The sequence below is a fragment of the Pseudophryne corroboree genome, chromosome 8 (assembly GCF_028390025.1).
Source record: "Pseudophryne corroboree isolate aPseCor3 chromosome 8, aPseCor3.hap2, whole genome shotgun sequence".
Taxonomy (NCBI): Eukaryota; Metazoa; Chordata; class Amphibia; order Anura; family Myobatrachidae; genus Pseudophryne; species Pseudophryne corroboree.
The window spans coordinates 447,660,005-447,680,025 of NC_086451.1; the positions used below are offsets into that span (position 1 = coordinate 447,660,005).

General features: G+C 51.2%; 1 protein-coding gene across 2 annotated transcripts in view; it reads right to left on the reverse strand.

Annotated features, from left to right (window-relative positions):
• The window catches only part of LOC134949559 (H-2 class I histocompatibility antigen, Q9 alpha chain-like), a 342,846-nt gene that overhangs the window by 6,155 nt on the left and 316,670 nt on the right, over window positions 1-20,021 (reverse strand). Inside the window, exons 5-7 of one of the 2 annotated variants that reach the window (XM_063938217.1) lie at window positions 18,861-18,971; window positions 18,143-18,178; window positions 13,543-13,582 (exon numbers count right to left, since the gene is read on the reverse strand). In XM_063938217.1, coding sequence (XP_063794287.1) covers window positions 13,545-13,582; window positions 18,143-18,178; window positions 18,861-18,971 — 185 coding nt within the window. In that variant the 3' untranslated portion in view covers window positions 13,543-13,544. The remainder of the gene's footprint in view (window positions 1-13,542; window positions 13,583-18,142; window positions 18,179-18,860; window positions 18,972-20,021) is intronic. The other variant, XM_063938218.1, reaches the window with a different exon arrangement.

The window sequence follows — 20,021 nt, forward strand, 5'->3', positions numbered from 1 at the left end:
TTTCAAGGGACAAAGGGCGCTTGGCGCCAGATTTAAAAATGTATGGGGCGCTAGGCGCCGTGTTGCATTAATATGTTTAACATGTATTTTAAACTGTGCCGTGGTCCCGGACCCCTCCGGAGACCACGGCAGGGAGGACAGCCCCCGGCGCGCTCAGCAGTGTGTGCGCGCCGGGGGAGAGGAGGCAGCCGCTGACCGCCGGAGTCCGGGAGCTCTGCTCCCGGCAGCGGTCAGTGTAGCCCCGGGCGCACTGGAGTGTGCGCGCCGGGGAGAAGGGTGAGCGCTGCGGCTGGGAGCTCGGCTCCCGCTGCAGTGCTCTCTGTAAGAGCCGCCGCTGGGGGCCTGGAGCTCTGCTCCCGGCGCCTCAGCCCAGCACGGGTGGCCAGCCGCAGCAGCCGGGACGGACGTCCCGAGCTGCTAGCCGGCGAGGGGGGTGCGCCGCAGCCCGGCTCCCCGCCGGACGCTGCGGCGAGGCTACAAGACAGGCGCCGCTCATGGGGGACCGGGCTAGCCGGCTCCCTAGCGGTGTGGGGGACATTAGGCTGCCGAGCAGGATGGTGAAGCGCTGGGGTCCGGGAGCTACGCTCCCGGCGCCTCAGCGCTGAAACAAGCCAGGGTCACGGCGGCCGGGACAAGTGTCCCGGGCCGCCGGACTTCGGTACAGGGGGGTGCGCCGCTGCGTGCGGCGAGGCCACTGGTTAGTGCCACACTGGGGGGACAGGGAGAGCCAGCTCCCTGGAACCCCAGAAGCAGGAAGGCAGGCTGGAGGATGGGGGAAGCCAGCCCCATACCTCCAGCACTGAGAGCGAGCCCTAGCAGCCAGGCTGCAGGGCTAGGGAAGCCCAGCGCTGAGCGCTGGGCACAGTAGTTAAATAATGACATACAGTGTGTTGTAAGGCACTGCAGTGCCTGAGTATGTAGAGTCTGTGCAGGGCACAGGCTCAGTGTATATTTACAGGGAAATGTACAGTGTGATTTAAATGTAATGTATTTAAAGATAAATTGCACTTACTTGATTGTGTGTCCCAGGAGGGGGGAATCCATAGCTATGCAGGCTGATGGATTCTCCCAGACCTTTTCCCCAAAAACGGAATGTTTTCCCATCCAGCCTCACATTTCCAAGAGGCACAGGGAGAGAGAGAAGCAGCTTAGCTATGAAACAAGCTGAGTGGTTTCTTGGAGCTCCATGGAGATCAGCCGTAGTGCCAAGAAACCTGGACCGGGGAGCCAGGCTGCCCAGCTCTGGAGCCCAAATCCAGGCTGCAGGCAGTGAGAGGGGTCCCGGGCAGGTTTCTGGAAGTCAGTTTAGGAGGGAAAACTTCCCCCCAGCCAGACTGAACGGCACCGTGGGAGTATCCTGAATCTCCAAGATGGGAGGGTCAAAGGAGACCGACCACTCCCCACTGCCCATAGGGAACAATGTAAAGCTGTGCATGAGACCAGAGCATGCACAGCTCATGGGTAAACATTGATTGGTTGTGCACCACAGGGCGGGCTTACCCCCTGTGGTAAGGGGTCTTGGAGAGGGATAAAAGAAGGGCAGTTGGCCCATAGGAGTGTGTAATTGTAACATCTTCTTCTGCTGAAAACATCTTGATTGTATGCTGTTGCCCCTAGCAATAGGGAGGAGCCTTTTTAAAGGTTATTTGAGCAATAAACACCTTTGCCTCAAGAAGACTGCTTCATCTTGTGACCTACAGGGTTAGGCCAAACCTAGCCCCGTTCTCCGGCTGTCCAGGGAAGCACCTGACGTCTCCAAGCTCCGCCTTCCGCCAGCTACCGGTAGAGGCCTAGCAAGTGGCTAGAGGGGATTCGTCAACACCACACAGGTGTGGTAAGGCAGTGCGTCGGCACATACAGAGCAGAACCGTGGTTCCAAACGCCACGGCAGGTTAGGAGTTTGGTGGTGGCAGCGAGAACCCGCCCACAACGCAGTGGGTGGAGTCAGTAACAGGCGGTTACTGACGGTAAGCGGGAATCCCCTATGTGGTCAGGCCTCGTGCGGCTTGACCTTCCATTCTGTGCGCAGTCAACGGGACGCGGAAGCGGCGAGTGCTTCCGTACGGTACCGTCCTGTCACAGAAATTGGTGGCATAGTGGTGGGATAATCCCAGGCGGCTTTTCATCACCCGATTGGAGAAGCCGAGTTACTCAGGAGAGGAGTAACTGCAGCGCAGGAGAACGCACAAGATGGCGGAATTCAGCGGAATGTCCAAGGAGGATCTGGAGATCGTATGCCAGGGGAAGGGTGTGGATATCCCTTCCAACGCGTCCAGAAGCGTCATGAAGGCGGCGCTCAGGAGCTGGGAGGAGTCTCATCGGGTAGAGGTGGAAAACACTGACGGCGTCAGCATCGCAGAGGACGACCCAACAGTGGACCTTCGCACAGGACCGGTGAGATCCACAAGCCCCGCCCTCTCTCACAACAGCCATGTTTCCCAGCAATCCCTAGCAGGGCCAGGATCCCAACATCCCAGGGGGGGCGACCCGGATACCCTAGCAGATCGGCTAGCGGAATTGGGGGAAAGGGCAACGGAGCAAGAACGCATGCTTGTCATTCGGATGTGGCATGCGGAGCGGGCACCACAGGCCGTGGTACCCCGGGAGCCGTTGTCAGCTGTTGTACACAGATCAGGACGTATACAGTTTGCCAAGTTTGCAGACAGTGATGGGGACATTGATGGACATTTGCAAGTTTTTGAAAGGACTTGTAAACTACACGATCTACCCAAGTCAGAGTGGGTGAGACACCTTGTGCCCACTCTGCATGGAGAGGCCTTGGAGGCCTATCGAGGAGTGGCCACAGAGGACTGTGGGAACTACGACGAAGTCGCGAAGGCCCTCCTCCAGCGATTCTTCATCACTCCAGAGTCTTACAGGAAGAAATTCAGAGACTTGCCTAAGAATCCTAGCAGCACCCATGAGCAGTTCGCCACCCAGCTGCGGCAGTACGTGGTGAAGTGGGTGAAGGATTCGGAAGCCACTACATGGGACGCACTGATCGACCTGATCTGCAGGGAGCAGTTCTACCGCAGGTGCGCCCAAGAAGTGAAGGAGTGGGTGCTAGATCGGGAGCCACCCAGCTTAAAAATGGCTGCCCAATTAGCCGACAAATATGTGGCAATTCGGCCACGGGGGCAGAAGCGCCCCGCCAGCAGCCAGCTCCAACAGACTGTACCACCAAGGGGACCACCCTCTTCAGCTCATCACCCCCAAAGACAAGCATCTTCCAACCCGGGTGCTTTTGGCCAGCAACCGCACCGCAGCGTCCCTGCAACTGATCAGAGATCATCGGTGCCACGACTGGAGAAGAAGTGCTACGGCTGTGGGAAAATCGGACATCTGAGGATGAACTGTCCTGCATCCCAAGCACCCCAGACTCGTGCCCCAAATCCGAGTGCTGGAGCCCGGATCGCTTGTTTGACGAGAGGAGATGAGCCTACAGAGACTGTTCCCCCTCCAGTCAGTCCGATGGAGTGTGGCGAGAGACAGGTGCACTCTGCGGAGAGAGTCACCTGCATGGCCAAACAGCCCCTACACAACATGTGGAGGCACCTGCAGCCAGTCCACGTGGGACCCCTGCAGGGAGAAGGCCTAAGAGACTCTGGGGCCTCAATCACTGTGGTGAGCCCCCACCTTATAGATCCTGCTGCAGTATTGCAGGGTCGCACTGCCACGATCACCCTGGCAGAAGGAACAGAAAAAGCGGTTCCCATGGCAAGGGTCTACCTGGACTGGGGAGCTGGACCAGAGTTGCGAGAAGTTGCCGTCATGGATGGTCTCCCAACTGATGTGGTCCTAGGAAATGATCTGGGTGGTGGGATCGTCACTATGTTTGTTGGCGCCATTCCCCGGAGTCAAGTTCCAAACCCACCGTTGACATCAGCTATTCCAGCACCGCCCAGCCCAGAGGAAAAGACTACAGCTGCTAGACAACTGCCAGCACAGCCAACCACAGCATCAACCAGCCCAGAGGAAAAGATTACAGCGGCTAGATCAGTACATCGACCCCGCATGCCTTTTGCCTCTGGTATGCCTACGTCCCCTAGCAACGCAGAGGATGTCGGTTCCAGCTCGTGTGATCCTGTGGGGGTGCCCAATGATGCTCCTGACCCAAGTGGTTTGCCAACTCCGGCGGTGAGTATGAGAAACCACACTGACTTTTCCATGACTGACCCCTACCAGACTGACCCTAGTAGTCCCCACCTAGATCCCCCTGTAGAGTGTCCCAATTTAGGAGAGATTGAGGGCCACGAGCAGGAGTTTAGGGAGGCTCAACTCTCTGACCCATCCCCAAAAGGCATGAGGCGCCACTCTGGCAGCGGCCTTGACAGGGTTGGGGCAGGAAGTTTGACCTGGCGGGAAGGGTTAAGGTACAGGGTAGCCAGGAAAGTGGGAGGGGATAGACCAGATAGGGAATGTGTCCAACTGGTTCCCTCAGGGAACGTTCCTGCGCAACCGGTGTCGGTTGCCAGCGAAACCCCTTTGGACAGTAACCCGGAGACAGACCGTACCCTGAAGTGCCTGATACAGAGCTTACCCTGGTCTGGAATGTCGGATGACGCCCAGACCAACTGTAAGGCTGGTGCCATGTGTTGGCAGCCGGGGCACTCCAGCGGATGTGTTGTCTCTGGGCCTCTGCCCATAGGAGAACCCTTGCAGCAAGTTGCTGTGGACATAGCAGGTCCCTTGCCTGTGCACAGTAGATCGGGGAAGACACGCAGCCTCCCTGTAGTGGATGCCACACAGGATCCAGAGGCTGGTGGTCTGGCCGCCATCACTGTGGCACAGGTAGCGGACGAGTAGGGAAGAGTAGGCCTAGGTGACAGGGTAGGTTTCCCGAGTCATAGGTCGACAGAAGAGGATTGGAGGGCAGGTCTGACAGTTAGGGCAGACCGTTGCCAGATAGGTATGACGGAGGTGCAGTGCCTGGGGCACCATGTGGGAGGAAACAGGGGTAGGCCCAACCCAGAGGGGGTGGAGGCAACCAGAGGCTGTCCCCGACCCACATCACCCAGACCGGTACTGACCTTAGAACCTGTAAGGCCCTACGGACATGTTGTCATTGACTTTAGTCCTGTAGTGAACCCCTTGACAGAGATGGCTAGGAAGGGCATTCCCAAGTCAGTGGACTTTGCACCCACTTGCGAGTTGGCATTCCAGTCATTGAAGGAGGCTCGGGTACCCGCTCCAGTGCTGATGGCGCACATTCTTGACCAGGACTGTGTGTTACGAACTATTGCGCCACTGCACGGACTGGGAGCAGTACCGAGCCAGAAAGAGCCATATGGGCAGGAGCACCCTGTGGCCTGGTTGAGCAGTATACTGCTATTGTGGGAGGTGGGGTATGCCACAGTTGGGACACCGTGGGTGGCACTTGTTTGCAACCGGCCCCCCACCGTGGTGACTTACCACCTACCTGTTAGGTGGCTGCAACCTACCTTGGGGGAATTGGACAGACTTTTGTGGTGGCGCCTTGAACTTGGACTTCAGGAGGACTATTTGAACATTGTGCACCCACGAAGAGAGGCCCACTACACTATGGATGAACTGTCTAGGCCAGAGCCTACACCCCCCAGGTAGCGTCCCCTTCACCCCAGCGGACTGCGGGACCAGGACCCAAATCGTTGGGACATGGGTCCCTGGTTGACCCGCTTGAATGGGGGGGGAGGAGTGTGGCCGGAGAGCCCCAGCCACGAGGCAAATGGCTGCCTTGGCACTGAAGGGGTTAACCCCTAGTGCCCGGCGCCATTTCAAGGGACAAAGGGCGCTTGGCGCCAGATTTAAAAATGTATGGGGCGCTAGGCGCCATGTTGCATTAATATGTTTAACATGTATTTTAAACTGTGCCGTGGTCCCGGACCCCTCCGGAGACCACGGCAGGGAGGACAGCCCCCGGCGCGCTCAGCAGTGTGTGCGCGCCGGGGGAGAGAAGGCAGCCGCTGACCGCCGGAGTCCGGGAGCTCCGCTCCCGGCAGCGGTCAGTGTAGCCCCGGGCGCACTGGAGTGTGCGCGCCGGGGAGAAGGGTGAGCGCTGCGGCTGGGAGCTCGGCTCCCGCTGCAGTGCTCTCTGTAAGAGCCGCCGCTGGGGGCCGGGAGCTCTGCTCCCGGCGCCTCAGCCCAGCACGGGTGGCCAGCCGCAGCAGCCGGGACGGACGTCCCGAGCTGCTAGCCGGCGAGGGGGGTGCGCCGCAGCCCGGCTCCCCGCCGGACGCTGCGGCGAGGCTACAAGACAGGCGCCGCTCATGGGGGACCGGGCTAGCCGGCTCCCTAGCGGTGTGGGGGACATTAGGCTGCCGAGCAGGATGGTGAAGCGCTGGGGTCCGGGAGCTACGCTCCCGGCGCCTCAGCGCTGAAACAAGCCAGGGTCACGGCGGCCGGGACAAGTGTCCCGGGCCGCCGGACTTCGGTACAGGGGGGTGCGCCGCTGCGTGCGGCGAGGCCACTGGTTAGTGCCACACTGGGGGGACAGGGAGAGCCAGCTCCCTGGAACCCCAGAGGCAGGAAGGCAGGCTGGAGGATGGGGGAAGCCAGCCCCATACCTCCAGAACTGAGAGCGAGCCCTAGCAGCCAGGCTGCAGGGCTAGGGAAGCCCAGCGCTGAGCGCTGGGCACAGTAGTTAAATAATGACATACAGTGTGTTGTAAGGCACTGCAGTGCCTGAGTATGTAGAGTCTGTGCAGGGCACAGGCTCAGTGTATATTTACAGGGAAATGTACAGTGTGATTTAAATGTAATGTATTTAAAGATAAATTGCACTTACTTGATTGTGTGTCCCAGGAGGGGGGAATCCATAGCTGTGCAGGCTGATGGATTCTCCCAGACCTTTTCCCCAAAAACGGAATGTTTTCCCATCCAGCCTCACATTTCCAAGAGGCACAGGGAGAGAGAGAAGCAGCTTAGCTATGAAACAAGCTGAGTGGTTTCTTGGAGCTCCATGGAGATCAGCCGTAGTGCCAAGAAACCTGGACCGGGGAGCCAGGCTGCCCAGCTCTGGAGCCCAAATCCAGGCTGCAGGCAGTGAGAGGGGTCCCGGGCAGGTTTCTGGAAGTCAGTTTAGGAGGGAAAACTTCCCCCCAGCCAGACTGAACGGCACCGTGGGAGTATCCTGAATCTCCAAGATGGGAGGGTCAAAGGAGACCGACCACTCCCCACTGCCCATAGGGAACAATGTAAAGCTGTGCATGAGACCAGAGCATGCACAGCTCATGGGTAAACATTGATTGGTTGTGCACCACAGGGCGGGCTTACCCCCTGTGGTAAGGGGTCTTGGAGAGGGATAAAAGAAGGGCAGTTGGCCCATAGGAGTGTGTAATTGTAACATCTTCTTCTGCTGAAAACATCTTGATTGTATGCTGTTGCCCCTAGCAATAGGGAGGAGCCTTTTTAAAGGTTATTTGAGCAATAAACACCTTTGCCTCAAGAAGACTGCTTCATCTTGTGACCTACAGGGTTAGGCCAAACCTAGCCCCGTTCTCCGGCTGTCCAGGGAAGCACCTGACGTCTCCAAGCTCCGCCTTCCGCCAGCTACCGGTAGAGGCCTAGCAAGTGGCTAGAGGGGATTCGTCAACACCACACAGGTGTGGTAAGGCAGTGCGCGGCACATACAGAGCAGAACCGTGGTTCCAAACGCCACGGCAGGTTAGGAGTTTGGTGGTGGCAGCGAGAACCCGCCCACAACGCAGTGGGTGGAGTCAGTAACAGGCGGTTACTGACGGTAAGCGGGAATCCCCTATGTGGTCAGGCCTCGTGCGGCTTGACCTTCCATTCTGTGCGCAGTCAACGGGACGCGGAAGCGGCGAGTGCTTCCATACGGTACCGTCCTGTCACACTCATCCATAAGGAAATTCATACATATCCTCCATAAACAGGAGTTTAGATGAATGAGGTCACTACCTCGATTCCGATATGATCTGACAAATACTATTGACCTGAGATCAGATTGATATAATGAGTCCCAAGTAGCTTAAGCTGTTGGAGAGTAAAATACCTACGGTACCTAGTATTCCCTGGTGGTTCCCCATCCAGGTACTGACCAGGCCCTGCAGGCGATCATGTGATCAAGCTCTCGGAGCGAAACGTACGTCACTTCCGGTCTCGGCGCCCGAACTTCCGGTTGTACGGACCGCGGCCGCCGGCGCCTCGCTACTCTATTCCTGCCCGTCCACTGATCTGAGGGTCTCCTGAAGAGGTTAGGGTAAGACAGGCCTCGGCTCTCAGCCAAAAACGGGCTCTCCTTGCCCAAACCGCGGCTCCCCATTTCTTTCCCACAGGGCCCATTATGCACTTCCCCACTTAATAGGGGAAAGCTGGTAAAGCCACACTATGTGATATATACAGTTATTTATATTTATATTTTCATGATTATCATGCTCAATTTCTCTTTTGGTGCATAACTACTGGGTAAGGGTGGAGAAGGAGTACCCCTCTTACAAAGGGACATTTGTAATTTGCAATTACCATATATGCTTTAATCAAATATTACTGACATTGACTATACTGTAGACACAATATATATTTTTTTATTGTTCTGATCATTTCAGATAGGGCATTTTCAAGCCCTCCTGCTTCTTAGGCTGATTGGGAGCACATTTGCCTTTTGGTAATATCAATTTAAAGACCGCACAATCAGTATTATTGTTTGAATTCAGATCACCACTGATCAGATCTTCCAGCAAAAAAATCTATCCACTATACTGTAGACACGTTTTCCATTTGTCCTGATCATTGCAGAGACTACAAAGCCCACGTGCTGCTTGGTCTGTTTTTGAGCACGACTGCAATAGAGTCTCTACTATTCTACCACTATGGGCACTATCAAGCCCTCTTGCTGCCTAGGCTGATTGGGAGCACAATTTCTGTTTGGTAATATCTATCTCAGGACTGCACAGTCAGTATCATTGTTTGAAGTCAGAAACACCACTGATCAGATTTCCCAGCAATAAAATTCATAGGTCTATTGCACTATTATCATCATTTATCTCTGATCATATACAATCCAATATCCATTCAATTTGTGATTGATCCTGGGTCCCAACACAATCGGAAAACGGTGCGCCTAGGAGACAGATTTACCTACGGTCAGACCGCACTGAGTATGCCCAAACTCGTCTGATCTTGGAAGCCAAGCACTGCAGGTACCAGGGAATACTAGGTACCGTAGGTATTTTACTCTCCAACAGCTTAAGCTACTTGGGACTCATTATATCAATCTGATCTCAGGTCAATAGTATTTGTCAGATCATATCGGAATCGAGATAGTGACCTCGTTCATCTAAACTCCTGTTTATGGAGGATATGTATAAATTTCCTTATGGATGAGGGTTCATTTATTTTCGCTCACCTATAATATAATTTTGCCCATAACAGGTACATTGGTACTGGCAAACACTCATGCTCTTTAAACATTGATGCCAGCTCTCGCTTTTTCTTAAGTATATATCAATAAAAGTACATTTTTAATAATTTCATCATTTTAATTTTTTCAAGTGTGCCCAGGAAAAGGCCTATAGTTTCCCTTTTTTTTGGTCCTTTGTTTTCTCCAAAGGTCCATACCTGTTGTTTCATGACTGTATCATATATCAGAGCTGGGTGGTCTTCAGTATGCCAACTGACGGGATCCCGGCGCACAGTATACCGGCGCCGGAATCCCGACAGCCGGCATACCGACACTTATTCTCCCTCGTGGGGGTCCACGACCCCACTGGAGAATAAAATAGCCGTGCCCGTAGCGCGGCGATCGCAGTGAGCCCGCAAGGGGCTCATTTGCGCTTGCCACACTGTCGGTAAGCCGGCGGTCGGGCTCCCGGCGCCGGTATGCTGGTCGCCGGGAGCCCGACCGCCGGCATACCATACTGAACCCATCAGAGCTAGTATATCCCTCCTGCACAACCAATTTTTATAGATTAAACTGATGTGAATATCGGGGAAACACTAGTTATGAGTTCATCTACCACAGTGACTATATTGCAAACAAATTTGGGAATGTAATTTTTCCTTGTGCATCTGTGTGAAGTCACCCATCTCCAATTTCCAGCAGATGGGCAGCATGTGTTCCAGACATTGTGCACTCTCAGGTTTATTCTCAAATGTATTTGTCACACTTTCCCACAATGGTGATGCCTTGATGCATGCATTCAGTTCATCTGCCGGTGTACCTCCTGCTATTACTGGTAAGGTCTGTCGGACGCCATCAGCTAACAACAGTAACATCCCTCCTTCTCTGAGGAAGCCGCAGAACCAGTTAAAGACGGAGAAACGCGTAAGAGGTTTTCACCATTTCTGTCCGGTACCGGTCGTCATTTTCTTCCACCTGCATGTGGTTTGGACCATTGTTGGGACACTCTAGATATGGCACCTCTAATGGGTAAGTAAAAGCACCAGGAGCCGGGAGACACCATTACATTGGACCAAAGGGTCAATTGCTAGATCCATGAAGCAGGTCTTATTGATTTAAAAGCGTGGACTTTGGCTGTGGCATTACAGTTAAAATAATATAAGAAACAGCATGCTGCACTAACACTGCTTTGAGCGTTTGCTGCAACTAATTGACCAGCTTTTATCAGTGGTATTAACTACTGGTCTGCAAATGACTGTATTATCTGCTGCAATTAATTGACCAGCTTCCATCAGTGGTAATAACTACTGTTCTGCAAATGACTGTATAATTTGGAAAGAGTCAAGAGACTAATTAATGAGATATGCTTGAAATAGCTTGCGTATTAAACACTATCATAAAGGCTTAGAACTGTGTTGTGCCTTTAAATGTTATGCCTTGCAGGAGTAACCGGTACTTATGCTAAGATTTATTAACAAATGTTGAGTTTTTAATTGTGTTAAATAAAAGCACACAATTTTTTAATTAGCGCTGTTATTTGTGTGTATATTATTGTCAAATGTATTTGTCACACTTTCCCACAATGGTGATGCCTTGATGCATTCAGTTCATCTGTCGGTGTACCACCTGCTATTACTGGTAAGGTCTGTCAGACGCCGTCAGCTAACAACAGCACCATCCCTCCCATGAGGACAGAACTGCTTCAGCACCAACAACTGGCACTGTTGTAACATGGCAGCTCAGCTGCTGCTTTTAGTAATGCTGCCGGTGGGCGACTCTTCCTGTGAAAGGCTGAAAGGCAGTTTAAGCACTGAGGGGGGGATGTACTAAGCCTTGAAAGTGATAAAGTGGAGAGTGATAAAGTACCAGCCAATCAGCTCTTAGCTGCCATATCACAGGCTGTGTTTGAAAAATGACTGTTAAAGTACCAGCAAATCAGCTTGTAACAGTCATTTTTCAAACACAGCCTGTGACATGGCAGCTAGCAGCTGATTGGCTGGTACTTTATCACATTTAAGGCTTAGTACATCTGGCCCTGAATGCATAGCCTCCAACTGTACATTTTTAGCAGGTACAGTACCTTAATTTCTATGGTCTGTACTGATTTTTGACTCTTAATTTTTCCATTGAAAGTATAGGAAAAGGGGTGTGGCCACACCCCCTTTACCCTTGGCCACGCCCTTTCCTCATTTGTAACGATTTTTATGTGTAAAATGTTGGAGGGAATGTGAATGTGCAGTCTGATTGCCGGTGAGGAATGAAGCCACTATGGGGGTCATTCCGAGTTGATGGCTCGCTACGGATTTTCTCAGCGCAGCGATCATGGCAGAACAGGGCTAATATGTGCATGCGTATGCACCGCAATGCGCAGGCGCGTCGTACGAGTACACAGTGGTTCATTACCCAGCGATGGCTTCTTCGACGATTCCGTTCGCACAGCCGGTCGCAAGGAGATTGACAGGAAGAGGGTGTTTGTGGGTGTCAACTGAGCGTTTCCTTGGAGTGTTTGGAAAAATTTAGGCATGTCCAGGCATTTGCAGGGCGGGGGTCTCATGTCAATTCCGGGAACAAAAAGACTGAAGTGATCGCAAGGACTGAGTAAGTCCAGACCTACACTGAAACTGCACAAAATGTTTTTGCAGAGCTCCACTGCAAAGATGTTTGCACACTTGCAAAGCGAAAATACACTCCCCCGAGGGCGGCGACTATGCATTTGCACAGCTGCTAAAAGTAACTAGCGAGCGATCAACTAAGAATGAGGGCCAATGCTAGAAGAGGAGACAGCTACAATGATCTATTAGGAGTCTTAGGACTAGCTGCTGAATGTGGCTTGCAGTACCTCTGTGTTACCAGATGTGCTGCTGTGATATGTGGACATTATTCTCCCCGCTTATACTGCTTTTAAACCAACTGAAGCAGGTCGCAGCCGGGAGCCCTGACATGGGAGCTACCCGGCTGCGACCCGCTTCAGCCCCCATTTACACCGAAGTCACCAGCCTGGCATATTGGTGGGTTGGTGACATTGCCGGTAACACAACGGGGGCGGCGCTTGGAGATCACATGATCTCCAAGTGCCGCCCGGCGCCCCCCCACATAGAGTGTAAATGGGAAGCCGGGTCGCGCAATCCGGCTCCCATTTACACTGCACAGTTTGCCGGGTTGAACACGTGTTCAACCCCGCAAACTACCCGTGTTGGAATACCGGGTCACTCGACCCGGATTATTCCAACTCTGCCCTTTTACACCAAGCAGCAACATGGGTTATACACGTTCATGTGCAATAACCCGTGTCACATACTGCCGGTGTAAAAGGGGTATTACAGGAGTCTATCTCATTCCCCTGTCTACACCTGCACCTGCTTCTCTGCTGTAGAGCCCTGCCTCTCACTATGCACCTTGCTGGTCATTGTTTCCCAGGACTCATGTCTGTATCAGTATGTTCCAGCTCACAGTCTGTTCAGTATCCAGATCACTGGTTCCTGTACCCTGGATTTTCTGATTGCCTGCTACCATGTGTCCTTCTATAGGTCAGTTTTCCACCATTCCCACCTTTCAGCTTGGCTGCATTTCCAACTTAAGTTTACATTCCTGACGCTATCTGTTCTGCCTGATTCCATTGCATCATTACTCAAGACTCTGTTTATCTGCTTCCCTGCTGTTCCTGTGTCTGGACTCATGTTTGAGCCAAAGTATTGTTTCAAGCAAAGGAACTTGTAGATGCATCTGCTGTCCAGTCTTGTGTCTATTCCTGGATCCTGTTTATTTTTACCATCACTCCTAGTCTAGTTTGTCTGCATTACTCAGAGCTAAGGTTACTGCTATCCAGCCACACCTGGAGATCACTTCTGCATTACTATTCTAATATTATTCCAGTTCCCTGCATTACAGATTTGTGTTACTAATGTCATGTATCCCTCTTGGTGACCTTGGATGAGAATACATATGATATCCCGGCACAGGTGATGCAGGCTCTCACTATACTGACAGCGGCTTCCCGTCTGCCAGAATCCTGGCAGCGAGTCTCCTCGTGGGCTGGGAAGTAATTGTGGCGATATTGCTGTTACTTCCTCTTGTGCTCTAGCATCATAATTAAGTTGGATTCACTCTGTCTATCTAACCAGTGATTACAGAACGTTGGATGCAAGCATCAAAGACCCCAGAAGAGAGATGGAATTGCCCAGGCAATACAGTGCTCAGGAACTTACACTCAGATGGCGGATGAGTCAGAGGAGCCGTCTTCTTTGTCTGTAGGAGGAGAGTATTAGATGTATGAGATTGTTCTTACACTGCACTATCAGCCGCCATCACACACAGGGACATCTGTGGTTACTGTACATTACTGACATCAGCCGCCATCACCACACAGGGACATCTGTGGTTACTATACATTACTGACATCAGCCGCCATCACCACACAGGTACATCTGTGGTTACTGTACATTACTGACATCAGCCGCCATCACCACACAGGGACATCTGCGGTTACTATACATTACTGACATCAGCCGCCATCACCACACAGGGACATCTGCGGTTACTATACATTACTGACATCAGCCACCATCACCACACAGGTACATCTGTGGTTACTGTACATTACTGACATCAGCCGTCATCACCACACAGGGACATCTGTGGTTACTGTACATTACTGACATCAGCCGTCATCACCACACAGGGACATCTGCGGTTACTATACATTACTGACATCAGCCGCCAACACCACACAGGGACATCTGTGGTTACTATACATTACTGACATCAGCCGCCATCACCACACAGGGACATCTGTGGTTACTATACATTACTGACATCAGCCGCCATCACACACAGGGACATCTGTGGTTACTATACATTACTGACATCAGCCGCCATCACACACAGGTACATCTGCAGTTACTGTACATTACTGACATCAGCCGCCATCACCACACAGGGACATCTGCGGTTACTATACATTACTGACATCAGCCGCCATCACCACACAGGGACATCTGTGGTTACTATACATTACTGACATCAGCCGTCATCACCACACAGGGACATCTGCGGTTACTATACATTACTGACATCAGCCGCCATCACCACACAGGGACATCTGTGGTTACTATACATTACTGACATCAGCCGTCATCACCACACAGGGACATCTGTGGTTACTATACATTACTGACATCAGCCGCCATCACACACAGGGACATCTGCGGTTACTATACATTACTGACATCAGCCGCCAACACCACACAGGGACATCTGTGGTTACTATACATTACTGACATCAGCCGCCATCACCACGCAGGGACATCTACGGTTACAATACATTACTGACATCAGCCGCCATCACACACAGGGACATCTGTGGTTACTATACATTACTGACATCAGCCGCTATCACCACACAGGTACATCTGTAGTTACTGTACATTACTGACATCAGCCGCCATCACTACACAGGGACATCTGTGGTTACTATACATTACTGACATCAGCCGCCATCACACACAGGGACATCTGTAGTTACTGTACATTACTGACATCAGCCGCCATCACCACACAGGGACATCTGTGATTACTATACATTACTGACATCAGCCGCCTTCACCACACAGGGACATCTGTGGTTACTGTACATTACTGACATCAGCCGCCATCACCACACAGGTACATCTGTGGTTACTGTACATTACTGACATCAGCCGCCATCACCACACAGGGACATCTGTGGTTACTGTACATTACTGACATCAGCCGCCATCACCACACAGGGACATCTGCGGTTACTGTACATTACTGACATCAGCCGCCATCACCACACAGGGACATCTGCGGTTACTATACATTACTGACATCAGCCGCCATCACCACACAGGGACATCTGCGGTTACTATACATTACTGACATCAGCCGCCATCACCACACAGGGACATCTGTGGTTACTATACATTACTGACATCAGCCGCCATCACCTTACAGGGACATCTGTGGTTACTGTACATTACTGACATCAGCCGCCATCACACACAGGGACATCTGTGGTTACTGTACATTACTGACATCAGCCGCCATCACACACAGGGACATCTGTGGTTACTATACATTACTGACATCAGCCGCTATCACCACACAGGTACATCTGTGGTTACTATACATTACTGACATCAGCCGCCATCACCACACAGGGACATCTGTGGTTACTACATATTACTGACATCAGCCGCCATCACCACACAGGGACATCTGTGGTTACTATACATTACTGACATCAGCCGCCATCACCACACAGGTACATCTGTGGTTACTATACATTACTGACATCAGCCGCCATCACCACACAGGTACATCTGTGGTTACTATACATTACTGACATCAGCCGCCATCACCACACAGGTACATCTGTGGTTACTATACATTACTGACATCAGCCGCCATCACCGCACAGGGACATCTGTGGTTACTGTACATTACTGACATCAGCCGCCATCACCACACAGGGACATCTGTGGTTACTATACATTACTGACATCAGCCGCCATCACCACACAGGGACATCTGCGGTTACTATACATTACTGACATCAGCCGCCATCACCACACAGGGACATCTGTGGTTACTATACATTACTGACATCAGCCGCCATCACCACACAGGTACATCTGTGGTTACTATACATTACTGACATCAGCCGCCATCACCACACAGGGACATCTGTGGTTACTATACATTACTGACATCAGCCGCCATCACCGCACCGGGACATCTGTGGTTACTGTACATTACTGATATCAGCCGCCATCACCACACAGGGACATCTGTGGTTACTGTACATTACTGACATCAGCCGCCATCACCACACAGGGACATCTGTGGTTACTGTACATCACTGACATCAGCTGCCATCACCACACAGGGACATCTGTGGTTACTATACATTACTGACATCAGCCGCCATCACATACAGGGACATCTGTGGTTACTATACATTACTGACATCAGCCGCCATCACCACACAGGGACATCTGTGGTTACTATACATTACTGACATCAGCCGCCATCACACACAGGGGCATCTGTGGTTACTATACATTACTGACATCAGCCGCCATCACTCACAGGGACATCTGTGGTTACTGTACATTACTGACATCAGCCGCCATCACCACACAGGGACATCTGTGGTTACTATACATTACTGACATCAGCCGCCATCACACACAGGGACATCTGTGGTTACTGTACATTACTGACATCAGCCGCCATCACACACAGGGACATCTGTGGTTACTATACATTACTGACATCAGCCGCCATCACCACACAGGGACATCTGTGGTTACTGTACATTACTGACATCAGCCGCCATCGCCACACAGGGACATCTGTGGTTACTGTACATTACTGACATCAGCCGCCATCACCACACAGGGACATCTGTGGTTACTATACATTACTGACATCAGCCGCCATCACACACAGGTACATCTGTAGTTACTGTACATTACTGACATCAGCCGCCATCACTACACAGGGACATCTGTGGTTACTATACATTACTGACATCAGCCGCCATCACCACACAGGGACATCTGTGGTTACTATACATTACTGACATCAGCCGCCATAACCACACAGGGACATCTGTGGTTACTGTACATTACTGACATCAGCCGCCATCACATACAGGGACATCTGTGGTTACTATACATTACTGACATCAGCCGCCATCACACATAGGGATATCTGCGGTTACTATACATTACTGACATCAGCCGCCATCACCACACAGGGACATCTGTGGTTACTGTACATTACTGACATCAGCCGCCATCACCACACAGGGACATCTGTGGTTACTGTACATTACTGACATCAGCCGCCATCACATACAGGGACATCTGTGGTTACTGTACATTACTGACATCAGCCGCCATCACACACAGGGACATCTGTGGTTACTGTACATTACTGACATCAGCCGCCATCACCACACAGGGACATCTGTGGTTACTATACATTACTGACATCAGCCGCCATCACACACAGGGACATCTGTGGTTACTATACATTACTGACATCAGCCGCCATCACCGCACAGGGACATCTGCGGTTACTGTACATTACTGACATCAGCCGCTATCACCACACAGGGACATCTGTGGTTACTATACATTACTGACATCAGCCGCCATCACCACACAGGGACATCTGTGGTTACTGTACATTACTGACATCAGTGGGGAAATGTCTCTAGCTCTAATACTGTATGCATGTAGCAAGCAGCCGCCTTATCTTCCCATGGGTCTGGGACTCCAGGTCGACAACAAAAAGGTCAACACGTCTTAGGTCGACATGGACAAAATGTTGACAGGAACAAGGTCGACGTGAGTTTTTATGTTTTTTTTTGGTGTTGTTTTCTTCGTAGAGTGACCGGGAACCCCAATTAGTGCACCGCGTTCGCTCTCCATGCTTCGGGTATGGTGCCTTCGCTCCACTACCGCTTCGCTCGGCACAGATTACTGTTCCAATCGTAGTCCACGTGGATCGTTAAGTATGAAAAGGTTCCAAAAAAGAAAAAAATAGTGAAAAACTCATGTCGACCTTTTTCCATGTCGACCCTGTTCCGGTCGACATTTTGTCCATGTCGACATAAGGTGTGTCGACCAATTGGTGTCGACCTGGAGTCTGGATACCATTCCCATTATCCCCATTATATACACACACATCCCTGACATGTTCCGGTATATCAGCACGTATCACACATAACATACAGATGGGGAGACTAGAGCAGATAATAGTAATGTTACTTACTGGGGGTAGGAATATCGACATTACCAGGACTCTTCCCTAAAATGAATACAAGAGACTGGGGTAAGTACAGGAAAAGCAAAACATGTTACAGTCACTTCACAGAGATGAATTAGCAGCGACAATTAGAACTGTATTACCGGCTGACTGACCCAGTAATTGCCCTCACACGCTCACTCCTATATCCAGAACCCTGAAGCCACCCCCAACCGCATATACAATCTTACTAGAAAAAGTAGTTCTAAAAGTCAAAGCCGTAGATCTGTGCGCCGCTGGGGCAGTGGCAGAACTGTACTCCCCTGGGATAGTGATAGTACCCCAAGGGCCACAGCAGCTCAGCTATAGATATGTGTGCCCCAGTACTCAGGGGTACTGAGAGGTGGAGTGTACTGTATATGCCCCCAAACTTGTACAAATGTCATACTTGCCTACCTGACCCTCTCCATGAGGGAGAAAATGCTCTGTTCCTGGACTTTCCTGGTAATGTACGATTGCCATCACCTGTGGTAAAACACCTTTCTTAGCAACTAACTAGCTCACTACAGGTGATGGCAATCATACATTAGCAGGAAAGTCCAGGAACAGAGCATTTTCTCCCTCATGGAGAGGGTCAGGTAGGCAAGTATGACAAATGTAAGTAATAAGTATGTGTCTAGATTACTTCTATGATAAATACAGTCCCAGTGTCTCTGCTTGTGTCACCCTGTGATGTCACACTCACCTGAGCGTCTCCTGTATAGAATGATCCCAATAACAGCAATGGCCAACACTAGAAGAACAGCGACAACGCCACCAATAATCCCAATGTGTGATGTCCGGTTCTCATTAGGATCTAAGAGATAGACCGAGGAAATATTTACTGTGAGTCTCATCTGTTTAGTTATGGAGATCAGACATTTACATAGAAGACATAGTTATTGCATAATGTCACTTTATATAGTGGGAGCAGGGGGGGCATAATGTTACTTTATATAGTGGGAGCGGGGGGGGGGGGCATAATGGCATCACACAGTAGAGAACGTCACACAGAATATAAAGCAGTGTATGTAATGCGTGTCTGCAGCTGTGTATGACTATACTGCAATCAGCCGGGGACAGTGTATCTAATGTGTGTCTGCAGCTGTGTATGACTATACTGCAATCAGCCGGGGACAGTGTATGTAATGTGTGTCTGCAGCTGTGTATGTCTATAGTGCAATCAGCCAGGGACAGTGTATGTAATGCGTGTCTGCAGCTGTGTATGACTATACTGCAATCAGCCGGGGACAGTGTATGTAATGTGTGTCTGCAGCTGTGTATGACTATACTGCAATCAGGCGGGGACAGTGTATGTAATGTGTGTCTGCAGCTGTGTATGACTATACTGCAATCAGACGGGGACAGTGTATGTAATGCGTGTCTGCAGCTGTGTATGACTATACTGCAATCAGCCGGGGACAGTGTATGTAATGTGTGTCTGCAGCTGTGTATGACTATACTGCAATCAGCCGGGGACAGTGTATCTAATGTGTGTCTGCAGCTGTGTATGACTATACTGCAATCAGCCGGGGACAGTGTATGTAATGTGTGTCTGCAGCTGTGTATGTCTATAGTGCAATCAGCCAGGGACAGTGTATGTAATGCGTGTCTGGAGCTGTGTATGACTATACTGCAATCAGCCGGGGACAGTGTATGTAATGTGTGTCTGCAGCTGTGTATGACTATACTGCAATCAGGCGGGGACAGTGTATGTAATGTGTGTCTGCAGCTGTGTATGACTATACAGCAATCAGGCGGGGACAGTGTATGTAATGTGTGTCTGCAGCTGTGTATGACTATACTGCAATCAGCCGGGGACAGTGTATGTAATGTGTGTCTGCAGATGTGTATGACTATACTGCAA